The sequence below is a fragment of the Notechis scutatus genome, chromosome 1 (assembly GCF_049901735.1).
Source record: "Notechis scutatus isolate UNSWTSFEM ecotype Mainland chromosome 1, rNotScu1.2, whole genome shotgun sequence".
NCBI lineage: Eukaryota > Metazoa > Chordata > Lepidosauria > Squamata > Elapidae > Notechis > Notechis scutatus.
The window spans coordinates 289,690,929-289,705,606 of record NC_142009.1 but is presented as its reverse complement, the minus strand read 5'-3'; the positions used below and the strand labels follow the sequence as shown (position 1 = coordinate 289,705,606).

General features: G+C 37.6%; 1 protein-coding gene across 1 annotated transcript in view; it reads right to left on the bottom strand.

The window, feature by feature from the left end:
* The window catches only part of TTC6 (tetratricopeptide repeat domain 6), an 89,854-nt gene extending 79,127 nt beyond the window's left edge, over positions 1–10,727 (bottom strand). Inside the window, exons 1-3 of the mRNA XM_087951849.1 lie at positions 10,530–10,727; positions 7,375–8,415; positions 4,476–4,565 (exon numbers count right to left, since the gene is read on the bottom strand). Of these exons, the coding sequence (XP_087807975.1) occupies positions 4,476–4,565; positions 7,375–8,406 (1,122 nt within the window). The 5' untranslated portion in view covers positions 8,407–8,415; positions 10,530–10,727. The remainder of the gene's footprint in view (positions 1–4,475; positions 4,566–7,374; positions 8,416–10,529) is intronic.
* Positions 10,728–14,678: the final 3,951 nt, after the last annotated feature.

Genomic DNA, 14,678 nt, shown 5'->3' with positions numbered 1-14,678 from the left:
GTGCTTTGCATGGGGGAAAATTATATTATTTTCACTAACTTCTAATTGCAAATAAATAATTGTAAATAACAAATAATTTATAGCCTTTAGATTCCAAAAATGTTTGTTAACTTCAGTAAATCTTGCCATGTAACATTATTATATCTTTAAAAGGTGCATTGTCTTGGTACTGATTTGTTGGATTAATAGGAAATCAAATCCATAGCTATATTACAGAGTTGCTATTTTTTAATATTCAGGGCTTTAGTTTCCTTTTTAATACAATCTATATCTATGCATTTTATTTTATCATACAGATACACTTTTTGACATGGGGTCTCTAGGTTTCACCAGACTCTTAATATTTGGCACAAAAAAGATTACAAACTCTTGCCTTAAAGGTTTTTCATCTTAGGAAACACTTTTAGCAGGGATGACTACATGTGTATCTTAGGAAGGTCAAAAAAGTCAGTGACAACCGTAATTATGCAATAGAAGCCCGGCTCCTTTTTACGTGTGCTCTCTAAAACTCACTTTTAAAAGGTGCGGCTTTGATTGTACAGCTACAGCCATCAACTTGACTTTTTTTTTTTTACTTCTAACCCCCCGCTCCCATCCCCCATCGGTATACTTGATCATCTGTTAAACATCCCCAATTAGGACCAGGCTCCTTTTTCAACAAATGTTATAATATTTTTATAAAATTATGTCAAGAACATAATTCAAAGCTAGAACAAAACAAGAAAAGGGATGCTAAAAAATAGTTGATAAGAAAGAACAAAGTATCAACTCAGATCAATTAAGTCAAAACAGAAAATTTTATTATTCTGTTATTGCACCTCTATTTTGGAAGTGTCTTTCTGCACTTTATGGGTTTCCTCTTGAGTTTGCGGTGGGGGGGAGTTATTCTTACTTTCAGGTACATTCTGGAGGAAAAGGAAGAACCACCTATGGTATCAGAGTGTTAATATTATTTTCAAAACAAAACAAAAACTCAAGAAACTCTCTTTCAGATCAGAAGTGAAGATAAGAAAAGAAAAAGGAACATGAGGACTGCTATGATTTGTTCCTTTGCCATGTATGACTGACAACTGCTAGCATATTAATGACTGTTTCTGGTACATGTAGACCTGTCAGATCCATTTGGCAGTAGGCTCTCAGATTGTGGGTGGTTGCCCGTTGCCCACCTCTGAAGAACATGTAAGAAACTTTAAAAAAAAAAACATTGTTGTTTCAATCACTCCTATAGTTTTGCAAAGGCTGTTAACCTTGGGAGTGGCTCCTTCTCTCACATACACATACTTATACACACTGACACACACACACAAACACACACACACCAACAATTGTTAAGAGTTAGGCGAATTCAGATAGAACTCCTTCCTATGCTCAAATCAGCATTATGCCTGCCGGACAGTAACCAAGGATATATGAGACTTGACAAGGAATGAGGTAACTTCCAAATACTCCGTTAAGGGTGTTATATCCTTCTAGCATGTGGATTGAGAAAGAGCATTCCTGTGTTGGTCATTTGACCAGTCAAGGTATCTTAGTTACTAGGAACAAGCTTCAACATCTGACTGTCACAGCGTTTGGCAAAAGTAGGGATAGGGAAAAAAACAGGGAGCCTCTGGCAGAAATCAAGGAGCACCTCCCCTCCCCCCTCCTCCCCATTGACATCCATTCACCCTTCTATTCTAGAAATACTGAAAATTGGAACATTCTCTTCCCAAAAAGAAGCAGGTGCTGTTTTGGCCACCAAATCCAATTAGTCTGAGTAAAGCACTGATGCTTTATAATTCACAAATAGCTTCCCAGTATCCTTCTTACAATCCCAGAAATCTTCCATGACTGTGCTGGCAAACAGTCCACTGAACAACAGCAGTGAGATGTCGGCTGTCCATCAGTGTGTTTAATATACCTATTTTGCTTTTCTAAAAATTGCTGAAACATAAAAGTAATGCAAAAATGCTTATTCCACCATGTCATTATGCTACTGTTAAGTTTCCCATGGTCCTCGGCCATCCTAAAATAAAATTGTGGAGCTCTGAAGTAGAGGAATTGCCAATTAACATTTGCTGAATAGTTCTACTATCTCATTGACTGCTTAATGCACTTAATCAGCAATAGCTCCCAAAATAGGCTATGATATTGTGAGCAGAGCTGTAGGATTTCCTTTGTTTTAGGGACATTATTATTATAGGGATTCTCAACTTGGGTCCCTTTGGAGATCTGTGGGTAGATTTCAGCTGGTCTGTGAACTTCAATGGGGAGAAAAAATAGAATTATATTTTCATTCAGCTGGTCTGTAAACTTGGACAAAAATATAATTTCTACTTTCATTTATTTCTAACTGAAATTTACCTTGCCACTCAGTAATGAATGCAAACAACCAAGTAATTTAGTCTAGAAGCCTCTAGACTCTCAAAGGGGTACATGATAGGTAAAAAGATTAAGAACCCCTGCTCTAGTAAAATCTATAAAGAATATGCTCCTTCTCCAAAGGACCTTAGTAGAATACAACCTTAGGGGCCAATTACCCATTGGTCTGCTGGGTAGCAAATGAATGCAGGGGCAAATAACTAGGGTGTGGGGGGCAGAGAAATACAAGGAGGGGCAGAAGTTTCCCCAGAGGGAAAGTTGAAGTTTCCACTCTAATGTGCCTCAATAACATTGAACAAGGAAGATGTGAGTGGCACCCATGGCACACACTGGATTAATAGTTTGTCTTCATTCTTCAGAAAGTTGAAGAAATGAATGTGTAAGGATTTGAAGATCCTTCCTATCTAGGACAGTTCCTTTAATGCGGGGTGGACTCTCCTTGACATGAATCCATTGCTGCTCATTTTAGAGAAAGTCCAGGCTGAAAGCAGCTTTCCAATCTGACATTGTTCAGAAATATTAACTGGGAATCCTTGAAGTCCAAACATTTTTAGAGGAGTAAGATATGGAGTAAGATTGCCCTGAATTATATTTTCAATAGCTAACAGCTTAAGAATTACTTTCAAGCTATGGTTCAAGAGCAATATATCCTCTCCCTCTCTAGAAGGTGGCTAAGTCATTGGAACCTTCTGGCCCAAAAGACATTACAGATTAACAGAGTTTGAAGGGACCTTGTAGGTATTCAACCCTCCCCCACCCAAGCAGGAGACCCTACACCATTTCTGACAAATGGCAGTCCAATCTCTTCTTGAAGGTCTCAAGTGATGGTGCTCCCACAACTTCCGAGGGCAAGCTGTTCCATTGGTTGATTGTTCTCACTGTCAGAAAGTTTTTCCTTATTTCCAGGTTAAACCTCTCCTTGTTCAGTTTCCATCCATTATTCCTTGTCTGGCCTTTGGGTGCCTTGGAAAATAGCTTGACCCCTTCCTCTCTGTGGCAGCTGCTCAAATATTGGAACACTGCTATCTTGTTTCCCCTGGTCCTTCTCTTCACTAGACTAGCCATGCCCAGTTCCTAAAACTGTTCTTCATATGTTTTAGTCTCCAGTCCCCTAATCATCCTGGTTGCTCTTCTCTGTCCTTTTTCTAGAGCCTCAACATCTTTTTTGAATGAAGTGTTTCCTTTTATAAATAGCTATTAGACTATGTGGTAATAAAGGGGATAATTATTTAAACTATTTAATAATTTAAAGAGCACTCCATGTGGAATGCATTGCTGTAGTCTAAATGGTTGTGACAAAGGCACAAGTCATTGCAGCTAAGAGATAAACCATCTGAAGCTGAGCAAAGGCACCCTTCCCCACCTCCCCACTAGCAGAAGCCATAATTGTGAATCTGTACCTTCAGTGATAGTATACTGAATCCTCTTGACTCTTACTTATAGCTGCCCAAGTCCAAATACAAAAGTTCCGTCCACTAGCTAAAGCACCACCAGTCATATACAAGACACTAGCATCACAGGATGTTCCTCTCAAACCACATCTAATTATTAGAGACCCCTCAATACAAAGTCTTGAATTACTTGGTCCCAGGCCCCTTGCAAATTTCAAGATACTAGAATGCTCCATGATCTGCTCTCTACTCATAGGCAGCTTTCACTCCCGACCTTCCCACCTTCTGCCTGCTCACTGAGACATATTAATCATTGTGGCATCCTCCATCACAGAAGATTTCCCCTCTTAGAAGATCTCAAGTCCTTTGAGATGTACACATAATAAATGTAACATAATGTAATATTTTATCATTATTGTTACACGCATTTAGAAGTGGTGAGGAATGAATGTAATCACTCACATTATAGAATTGCAGCTCTTTACTATGGGACTTATACTTCAGAAATCTCTAAAATTTCCAGAGAAGTCAATGAACTGCAAATTGGGGAGAAGGAATTCATCTTACCATTCCATGTGGAAATGAATGAACAATTCATAAAAACCTAAATTCCACTTTGATAGAAAATGATAAATATACTAATGCAAGTTCTGTTAGGATACTCCTTATGTCACTGTCAGAGGAAAACTTGTAATCTTTCTATAATGTCATGTTGAACCTTACCGATTTCATAATGTCACTTTCCACTGGTGCCATTCGTACAGCTGGTAATTCCAGTTCATTTGGCTGCATTTCTTTTTTGATAGCTGACTGCTTTATTTTAAAAGAAAATAATACAAATATTAGAAAGCACAAATTCATATAATATATTTAAACTTCTCTTGGTAATATAAGTATTATGAAATATTTATAAATATTATTTATAATATGAAATATTATAAAATATTCATTAAACTGCAATATTTCCTTAATTGCCAATGTATATGTAAGCAAATACTAAATAAATAAATAACTCAGATTATTTTCTTTATAGTTAATGATCTTAGAGAAAAACAAACATCTGTTGAAATTTTATTCACACCATTAAAGATATCTATTCAAGAATTGGCTATACAATCTGTCTATAACTCTTAGAAAGTATATAGCATTAAAAATGCTAGGATATAATTCAGTAAACTTTGGACACCTTGAACCCATACTTAGCAGAATATGAAATGAAAAAATCCTACCCTCTCAAAGAGGGCTATCAAGGAGTAATACTGTAGATTTCTTTCTCTGCCACTGAGAAGGATTCCGCAATGATCCACAATCCTGTAACAGCATTCTGTTGCTATCACTGCAGCAATCACAGTAGACAATTAAATGAAACCTAGTATTTGCAGGCCTATTACTCTCCTATTTTCATAGAAGGAAAAAATATCTCCATATACACATTACCTGAAACAAATGAGAAATAAAAGAAAAAGATGTCCAAGCAAAATAGCCAGTATGAGACATCCTGGCCACCAGGGCCAGCCAGTGGTGCTATTTGCCAGTTCTCCGGCAGGTAGAATCCCACCCCTGGTGAGAGTGCATTTTGTGCGTGTGTGTAGAGCATTTCCCAAGAACCTCAGCTGTGCCACCCGGACAGCTGACAAGTCCTGTGGGCGGGTGCGCAGTGTTTCAAACTCCTCTTCTTTCCTGCTTTTTCAACCTCAGCTGTGCCACACAAAGCAGCTGAGGTTGAAAAAGCAGGAAATAAAGGACAGCCAAGAGCCCGGGCGGGTGGCTGGGCCAAACAGAGCAGCAGACAGCAAACCGGTTCGATGTCTGCTACTCTTCAGAGCTACCGGTTCTATAGAACCAAGTTGAACCAGTAGCATCCCACCCCTGATAAAACGTATATCATTTCAAAATAACATCATGATATGAAATGAAATTAAGTCCTTACTAAGATGAGAAAAGTTACAATTATCATAGTTTGTAAGAATTTCCATAATGAAAATGAATATATTATCAAGAATGTTTTTTTAAACAATATCTATCCCAGAAATGATGCACTTTTAAGCAATGGCAAAAAGATTTATGTGGCTGAGGAGAAATCAACAGTTAAATATAAAATTCAGCAAGATGCAAAGGAAAGAGAAGGATTAGGATTGCCAGATTTCAAACTGCATTTTGTAGCCTGTTTGAATGAAAGAGTGGATGTTGCTAAGAAACAATAGAACATTGGCGTTAGAAAAACAAACCTGATGTGTGGTAGGCATGGCTTTTATGGTACAATAAAGTTAAAGTTAATATAGATTTTAAAAACCATTATGTGCAAAGTGCCATGTTAAGAATATGAATACAAGCCCCAAAGTACCTTTACTGAATCGATTTCAGCACAAGAAGCATTTTACAGAAAAGAAACACTGGGCAAGGAGAAAGGGTTAACCCAGTGGTGGGATTCAAAGAATTTAACAACCGGTTCTCTGCTCTAATGATTTCTTCCAACAACCAGTTCACCAAACTGCTCGGAATGTTAACAACTGGTTCTCCCGAAGTAGTGCGAACTGGCTGAACTCCACCCATCAGGACTTATTAATACTGCACAGAAAAATAGACAGCTTAAGACTGGTACAATAGAGTGATATGGTAACCAGTTTTACAACTGTCATGACTGTAATTGCAGGGCTCAGTTATGGTCATCACCCAAGGACTATCTGTATATGCTTGGTATGTGACTGCAGAAAAATTATCTAAGATACATAAAGATACTTCTAGTCAATGTTGGAAATGCAAATAATATGAAAGGACATTTTGCCATGCGAGAGATGTAAGGATAAAAGATATTGATTTATAGTAAGAATAAGATGTAATGGTAAAGGAATAAGTAAATACATATACTGAAAAATGTGAGGAAATGCAAAAGATGTCTTGATGTTGATAACAATGTATAAAGTTTTGTTTTATGTTTTTTAAAATTTGGAAAATTAATAAAAAATTTATTAAAAAAATAAAATACATCTCAAAGCTTTAACCATAATATATTTGTTAGATTATAAGATGAAATAAAAATAATTTTTAAAACTGCTGATTTGATTGATCATAGATCAATACAATGAAGTTACTTTTTTACACAGGTTGTGTTCATACATCACACAGATCTACGTATAATTTGGTTTGGTTTTAACTTAGCATTCATTATCTTTTGTTTGTATTTATTTTAGTTTATCTTGACTTTGAAAGAATAATACTTTGCATACATAGATCACCAACCTATACGTATATCTCTTTAATTAAAGAAATCCTTACAAAGGAGAATCCATTTAAAAGTGGTCAATATTACTTTTAACTAACAACAACTACCAGAAAGGAAGTAATAGCAAATGTTAATAAATATATTATATTTTTCAAAATGTTATAATACATTATTATTATTATTATTGAAGTCTCAAAAATGCTCTTTTCCATAACAGCACTTTTTTGCTTGTTTTTTTTTTCTTTGAAAACATTCTCAAAGAAAAAAAAATCTAAGAAATCCAGTTGCCTTTTGGGGAAAAAAACACCTTTGGGACAACAGACAGTATTTTTAAAGGCAATATTAGTAAAAGAAAATCTTACTAACCCAAGCTTCTTTAATTCATTCTAATTTACCTACTTGAATTTTTATGAGATAATCCTGGCCAAGAATACTCTCCAAGAGTTCTTTGATCTTTAGGTCTGATGCAGTGGGAACAGTAGACTTTAAAGATTCAATTATTTCATCAATAGATCGTGAAACAATTCCAGAAGACAACTTTGACTTGCTGTATGAAGAAAAAGGTTTCAAATGTGATTTTGAAAAACCTAATCTACCTTCAGATACTGTTTCTTCCAGGTATGCTGGAGCAAATTTCATACTAGATGAAGCAGAGCTTTTTGTACTGTAAGATCTTTCTAAGTGACTGGGTATGTTTAATTCTGAGGCTTCTTTTAAAATGCTCATAGATTTTTCACTTATATAGGAAACTACAGAACAGGTATCATCAAAGTCTGCAGTACTGGTCGCTGCTGTGGGAAGAATTATATGCTGAGATAATATTTTTTGTTCAAGTTGTTTAACATTAACAATGCTATCTTTTGACTGATCTTTAAATTGTAATTTTGCACAAGGCACCCTTGGAGATTTTGGTTTCAGTGGTTCTGGTTTTTTCAATATGGGCATCTGCTTGGTGGTTCCTACGAAAGAAGCTATTAATACTGGCATTTTTTCACTTTCATCTCCTGGGCTCTCACTTTTATGTTCTAGGGTGGCTTTTCCAGAATGAAAGGCCTTTTTTTTACCATCAGTATTGTTCTGCTTCTTAGAAGATTTCTTTGGCTGACTTGCAGTATCTTCAATCTCGATTGTTTCGTCTTCATCACAAACAATCCTTTTTTTTTTCTGGATTGCAAAAGTATCCGACTCAGAAGAAAGTTGTTTGGTTTCAGAACATAGAGCGGGACTTCTAGTTTTAGATGGTAACTGAAGTGACTGACCTGATGGTAAAACTTCCTGTAAAGCTTTGTTTACATTTCCATGGTCAGAAACGTATTTTTGTTTAAATTTCAAAAATTCCTGCCTAGTTTCTTTGCATATATTTTCACGTTCCTTAACTATATTCAATTCTTCCAAATAGCTTAATCCAAAATGTTCATGTTTTCTAGCCATTCTTAAAGCCTGTGGAAATAAACATAAAATTTTGCTAATAGAAAATTGAACAGGAATATCTAAACAATGTGGAAAAGTTTTACTTTAACTTAGTAAATTAAGATACTTGTGTGAATGTATTAGCCTCTCAACAAATGACTTTAGACATCTTGGATACCATACTAAGATGAAAACCAAATATTGAGAAACATAATGATCATAGAGTGACATTTAACATTATGTCATTCAATTTTCTCCTTCCCAAATGTTATATGTGGCATACATTGATCAAGTAAATGATATAATTGACTGATAAGTATATAAACTAATCCAATTCTATATACAGGTAGTCCTCTACTTACGACCACAACTAAGCCCAAAATTTCTGTTGCTAAGTGACACAGTTGTTAAATGAATTTTGCCCCATTTTACAATCTTTCTTGCCACCATTGTTAAGTGAATCACTGCATTATTATGTTAATAACTTAATAACTGGGGGTGCTACATGGGTTGTAAGTGTGAAAAATGACCATGTCACTTTTTTTCAGAGCCATTGTCACTTTAAATAGTCACTAAAGGAACTGTTGTAAGTTGAGGACTACTGGTGTGTGTGTGTGGGTGTGTGTGTGTGTGTGTGTGTATTCATATTCTTAAGTTTTCACGGGTATTTATATTTAAATTTGGTGCTAGCCTACTGCTGTGCCAGAATGGTTTTTTCTTCCTCCTGATTGGTTGGGAGTCTTGGTCTGTGTTTATTGGTCTTGGAGTTTGCTGTGTTCTGCTTGACTGGTGTTTCTAATATCTTCTGTCTGTTTTGTGGCTTTTTTTTGTCTTGATTGGCTGGCAACATTGTGTTCCTGTATTGGAGGCTTTTAGTGCGGCTTGGCTCCGAGTAAATGGACGGCTATCATTTATTAGGAAGCTAGGTTTCATCTGGGTGCCTGGTTGAGGTGTGTTTGAGCTGGAGGTATCAGGGGGAGTCTGTTTGTGCCCAGGTGTTTGGCTGGCTTGTGGTGTGAAGATTTTTTTGTTTGTGAGTGCAGGCTTCCAAATAATTGACAGTCTGGTGGAGTCATCTCTTCTATTCATGCTTTCAGGTCTTTTAAGCCAGGCAAACACCTGGGCACAAACCAATAAACACAGACCAAGACTCCCAACCAATCAGGATGAAGAAAAAACCGTTCTGGCACAGCAGTAGGCTAGCCCCAAATTTAAAACTGAAACAGCTGTGAAAGTCTGATTCACAGACGAACACTATACAGAAGCCTGATGATAGCAGATGAGATTCTGCCGAAATGTTGCTACAACTTTAAAAGCACAACTATAATGACGTGGGAAAATACCCTAACAAAGCTGAATACCATACATACATACACACACACACACACACACACGTGTGTGTGTGTGTGTGTGTGTGTGTGTGATAATTTGCAGGCCCCTCCTTCCATTCAGACAAAATTTGCTACCAATCTCATTTGACCAAATAGATGTCACTAGATTAGTTAGTGAAAGCAGATCTGCAGTTCAATCCTACACTTTTCTGCTCAGCAGGATAGTCCACACAGCTCAGGAGATCTCATCCTAGGTATGCTTCTCTAGACCTCCAGTTTTAACAGCATCTGCTTTTCAATTTGAATAATAGTACATAACAATATTGCAAATAAACATAGTATCCCTCCCGCCCTCCCTAAGAATGTATTTTGTTCCTCTGGAAAGTAAGAGGGTTCTTCTCTCCTTGGAGCGCACTGCAGCTTTTACAAGTACTTGTATCAAAAAAGAACATTTCTACTTTTTAAAGTCTGCTGCCCAATTAACAGGGGGCAACTTTGTTTTATTCCAGCTACCGTTCAAACAGCTCCTAACTGTTCAGTGGTTATTAAACAAGGCAGTTCTAAATCACAGTATAATCTTCCTCCCTCCCCCCAAAAGGTAGGTATTTGGCTTTTTCAGGCAGAAAAATATCCAGTGTTTTGTTTTTTTTAATGGAGAAGACAAGGGGATTCGTGACAGACGAGACACACATACACACACACATACACGCACAGAAGGACAGAGACAGACAGACAGAGAGGCAGGCAGACAAGACAGACAGATAGACAGTCTCTCTCTCATTCTCCTTCGTCTCTAAAGGCAAAAGCGCTCACCTCCCCGGCAGAGGCGGCCGCTCAACCACCGCGCGACGGAGACGCAGCCGGAGCGGTTTCTGCGCGGCTCGTGCCGCTCTACGCCCTTCGCGCGGCCAACCGCGGCGCCTGGGGCCTGGCCTTCCGCAGGGGAGGAGGGACGCGCGCGGTCCCTTAGCAACGGCCCCAGCCACGGGGTCCACAAGGGAAGAGGGATTGGCAGGCCGTAAAAAAAAAAAAAAAAAAAAAGCGGGGTATCTGCCGCGGTTGGACGACCTTGCCGATCTCCGAAGCTAAGCAAAGTTGGTCTGGGTTAATTGCTGCAGGGGAGACCTGTGGAAAAATGTGAGGCTCTCGGCTAGGATCGTCATCCTCTTGGAAGAAAGCAGTACCAAACGACTTCTTCCACTTCTTCCACGGGTGCAATTTCCTCTCCTACCAGTACAGCCCGGCTTGCAGGCTTGTTTAATTTTACATTGGGTGTGATGAGATAAACGCACCCCCACACACACACACACACACTAGAACAAGGAATGGGAGCAGAGAAAAGGCCTCTGCCCTCCACTGGCAGTTTATACACCTGAGGCTAGAGACCGGTGGAGTGAGTGGGACTACATCTTTGGAGTGCACAAGCCCTAATGGCAGCTGCAGGCGTGAGAACCTAGAGAGCTTCAATTTAGTCAACCTGTTTTAATAATCTGAAATAGTAGATTTGCTGGATGAGCCTTATCCTCTCACTTACCCCCATAAAACAGATTGGTGAAAAAAATGTCATCTGGTTTGCACAAACTTCATTTTTCTTGTCCTATATTTCTTATGTAACCAGAACATATATAGGTAATCCTTGACTAACAACCCTTTGTTTTAATGACTATTCAAAGCAGAGGTGGTATTCAGCAGGTTCTGACCAGTTCTGGAGAACCAGTAATGGAAATTTTGAGTAGTTCAGAGAACCGGCAGATACCACCTCTGACTGGCCCTGCCCCCATCTATTATCTGCCTCCCGAGTCCCAGCAGCTGATCGGCTGGGTCTTCTTTGGTTGCCCTGCACAGGAAAACAGAGCTGGAAAGCAGGTTAGTGGGGTGGGGAAGTGAGAGAAAAATATTATAAGTTACTCTTTTGTAAAATGATTTTACATAGTTTAGGTATGGTTAAGCTAGAAGATTCCTCTTTACTCTTTCTGTTACATATAAAACCCCCATCCTAAAACCTAAAATGTATTAAGTCACAAGTACATGATGCATTGTTACAATCTTCTTGGAAAACAGGAAGATCTTCCTGGGGCTAGGCAACAAGTAAATAAGATAAAGGATATCCTCCCAAGGTAAAGCCCAGCAGTGAAACAAGATAAGACACAGAGGCACAGAAAACAATGTCATGTTGACCCTTAAGCCTATCTTATAATAAGGGGGAGTGGGGAAGGCCTCTTAGGCGTGGCGTGTTCTGTGCAGGGGGTATAAATGTATTGTTTGAATATCGAATTTTGCTCTCCTTGTACTCAATCCACTTGGGAAGGGTCGTGGAGGCCGCGCTTGCAACTGCTTTTCTTTTCTACAATAAAACTTTGAAATTGTGCACCAGACTTGTCTTCGTATTATGAGTATAAATTTATTGGGGGTCTTATATCTCACAGAAGGAATGGAGATTTTACAGTATCCTTCCCTTGCCATGCCCACCAAGCCACGCCCACCAAGCCACACCCACAGAACCAGTAGTAAAATTTGAATCCCACCACTGATTCAAAGTTACAACAGCACTATAAAAAGTGGCTTTTCATACTTACCACCCTTGCAGCATCTCCATGGTCATGTGATCAAAACCTGGATGCTTGGCAACTGGCATGTATTTATGACGGCTGCAGTGTCCCGGGGTCATCTGATCACATTTTGCGACCTTCTGACAAGCAAAGTCAATGGGAAAAACAAACTGACTTTACAACCGTGCTAGTAATTTAACAACTGCAGTGATTTACTGAAGAACTGCGGCAAGAAAACATGTCAAATGAATGTTGGACGTGTAAAAATAAAGAAGGGATTTTTTTTAATCGTTTATGGTGGACACGTGATCAAACAAAAACAAATGGGAGTATGATTCATATTTTATGACAGAAAATTCTGAAAACGGAGATAAAAATGAAACCAGAATTTTTCCTTTGGGGTCTCATGGGAAAAGAACTGGAGAACAAATTTGGAACTATGTTACTATATATATTGACAGCAGCAAGACTACTGTATGTGCAAAAATGGAAGGACACTTCGATTCCTAGCATGGAAGAATGGTTGCAGAAGTTGATGGAGTTGGCGGAAAAGGCAAAAATGACTACTTTGATTAAAGAAAAGAATGTAAGTACTTTCATTTCCACATGAAAACCGCTTCTGAACTTCATGCTTGATGTGGAAAAGAATGTAACTCTGACTTTGGGTTTTACAGATTAGATTGATATCTTTATAGAAATGACTTGTTTATACTATTGTGGAAAAGCAAAGAGCTGTGATTTGATGTTAATGCCTTATTTTACTGTAACAGAGAGAGTCGTAAGTCAATGCTTCTTTTTCTTTTCTTTTTTCCCTATCTTTCCTCACTTCACTTCCCCCTTTTCCCCTCACCTCTTCCACCATTCTTCTTCTATTTACTTTTGTATTTTGTATTTTACAATACTCTATAACTTAATAAAAAAAATTGAGAAAAAGAACTGTGGCAAGAAAGGTCATAAAATGCAGCAAAAGTCACTTAACCGCTGTCTTGCTTAGCAACTGAAAATTTGGGCTCGATTGTTGTTTGTAAGTGGAGGACTACCAATATCATGTTATTAACTGAGAAAGTGGAATGTATCAAAAAGCATTCCTGCTGTTATGGTTTATTAGTAAAGGAGGATACAACAATGATAACAAACTCTGAAAGATCACTCACTAACTAGTGAATGTTAGATTCTGTGATGCAATAAAGAGTATGAATCTGAACATCAAAGCTTCAAAGACCGAACTGTTGGTTTTGACAGGAAAAATGCAGCGAAAGATTTCAAGTTATGCATAAATAGGGGGGAAATAGAGTATGGAAATGAATTTGATACTAAAAATGGGGAAATGGAAACCAAACTGTTGCACAAAGCCTGGAAGGATGTGGTAGCATGTGCCTGTATGTGGAAGAACTCTTTTTCAAAAGACGTTAAAAAGCTATACATAAGAATGTGTTTCTGACCAATTTGTTTTATGAAAATGAAAACTAGATATGCCAGAACAAAAACAAAAATAAGCTGAATTATGTAAAACCTACAAACAGCCTGTGATGAAAATCTAATTAAAGTCTTAGATGCACTAAAGAAAATACTTGCTGCCCAATGTGCTCTGCACAGGATCTAATGATGATGAAGATGCACTCAAGAACAGAAATTGACCCTCTGGTACCTTAATCATGTTGAAGTAAAACAGAATAGACTACAAATCATTATCATGATCATCATTATCACGAATATCAACAAACTGCTAATAAGGGAAATTGAAAATAGTGCAGAAAATTAAATGGATCATGTAGATAGAAAACCTTGCCTCTAAGCATCCCAAAAAAATCTTTACCCAGTCCTTTCAGACTTTTGTTGCTTTGTTTTTGTTTTTGCATTTTTTAAGAAAGCATCCAGTTTAAATATAATTCACCACCACAATAAAGACTAGATTCATCGTGGAAAAGCAAAAATAGAAGCCAGTTCAGTTATGCAGAACCAAATTACTTTTTTTAAATCATGTCATCTTAAAATCCTTTTCATTATCAGCCCTAACATGAGTCCAGAAACAATGCTAACATATTTTTGAAGCAGCTATAAAGAAATTCAATTAATCAACTTGCCTTTCCCAAATAACATTACTGATTCTTTTCATTCTTCTTAGATTTGCTGTAATCCTTGGCTACTCTATGTCATTTTGAAAGTCAAGAGCCTATCTTCTTGGAGAAGCAAAAACTAGAAAGTAGAAAAGAGTGAATATGAAATCTATTTAATTATATGTCTATTCTGTCCAATCTGAAAGTAGAATCATAAAAGTAGAAAAGACAAACAGTTTTCATTTAATTTAACATGGTTTTCCCCTTCTTCTCTAGCAGACTTTAATATCAGAGGCCAACATGTAGAACCATATTTCCAAACAGTAATCAAACTTGGAATTTGAAAAAAAATAGAG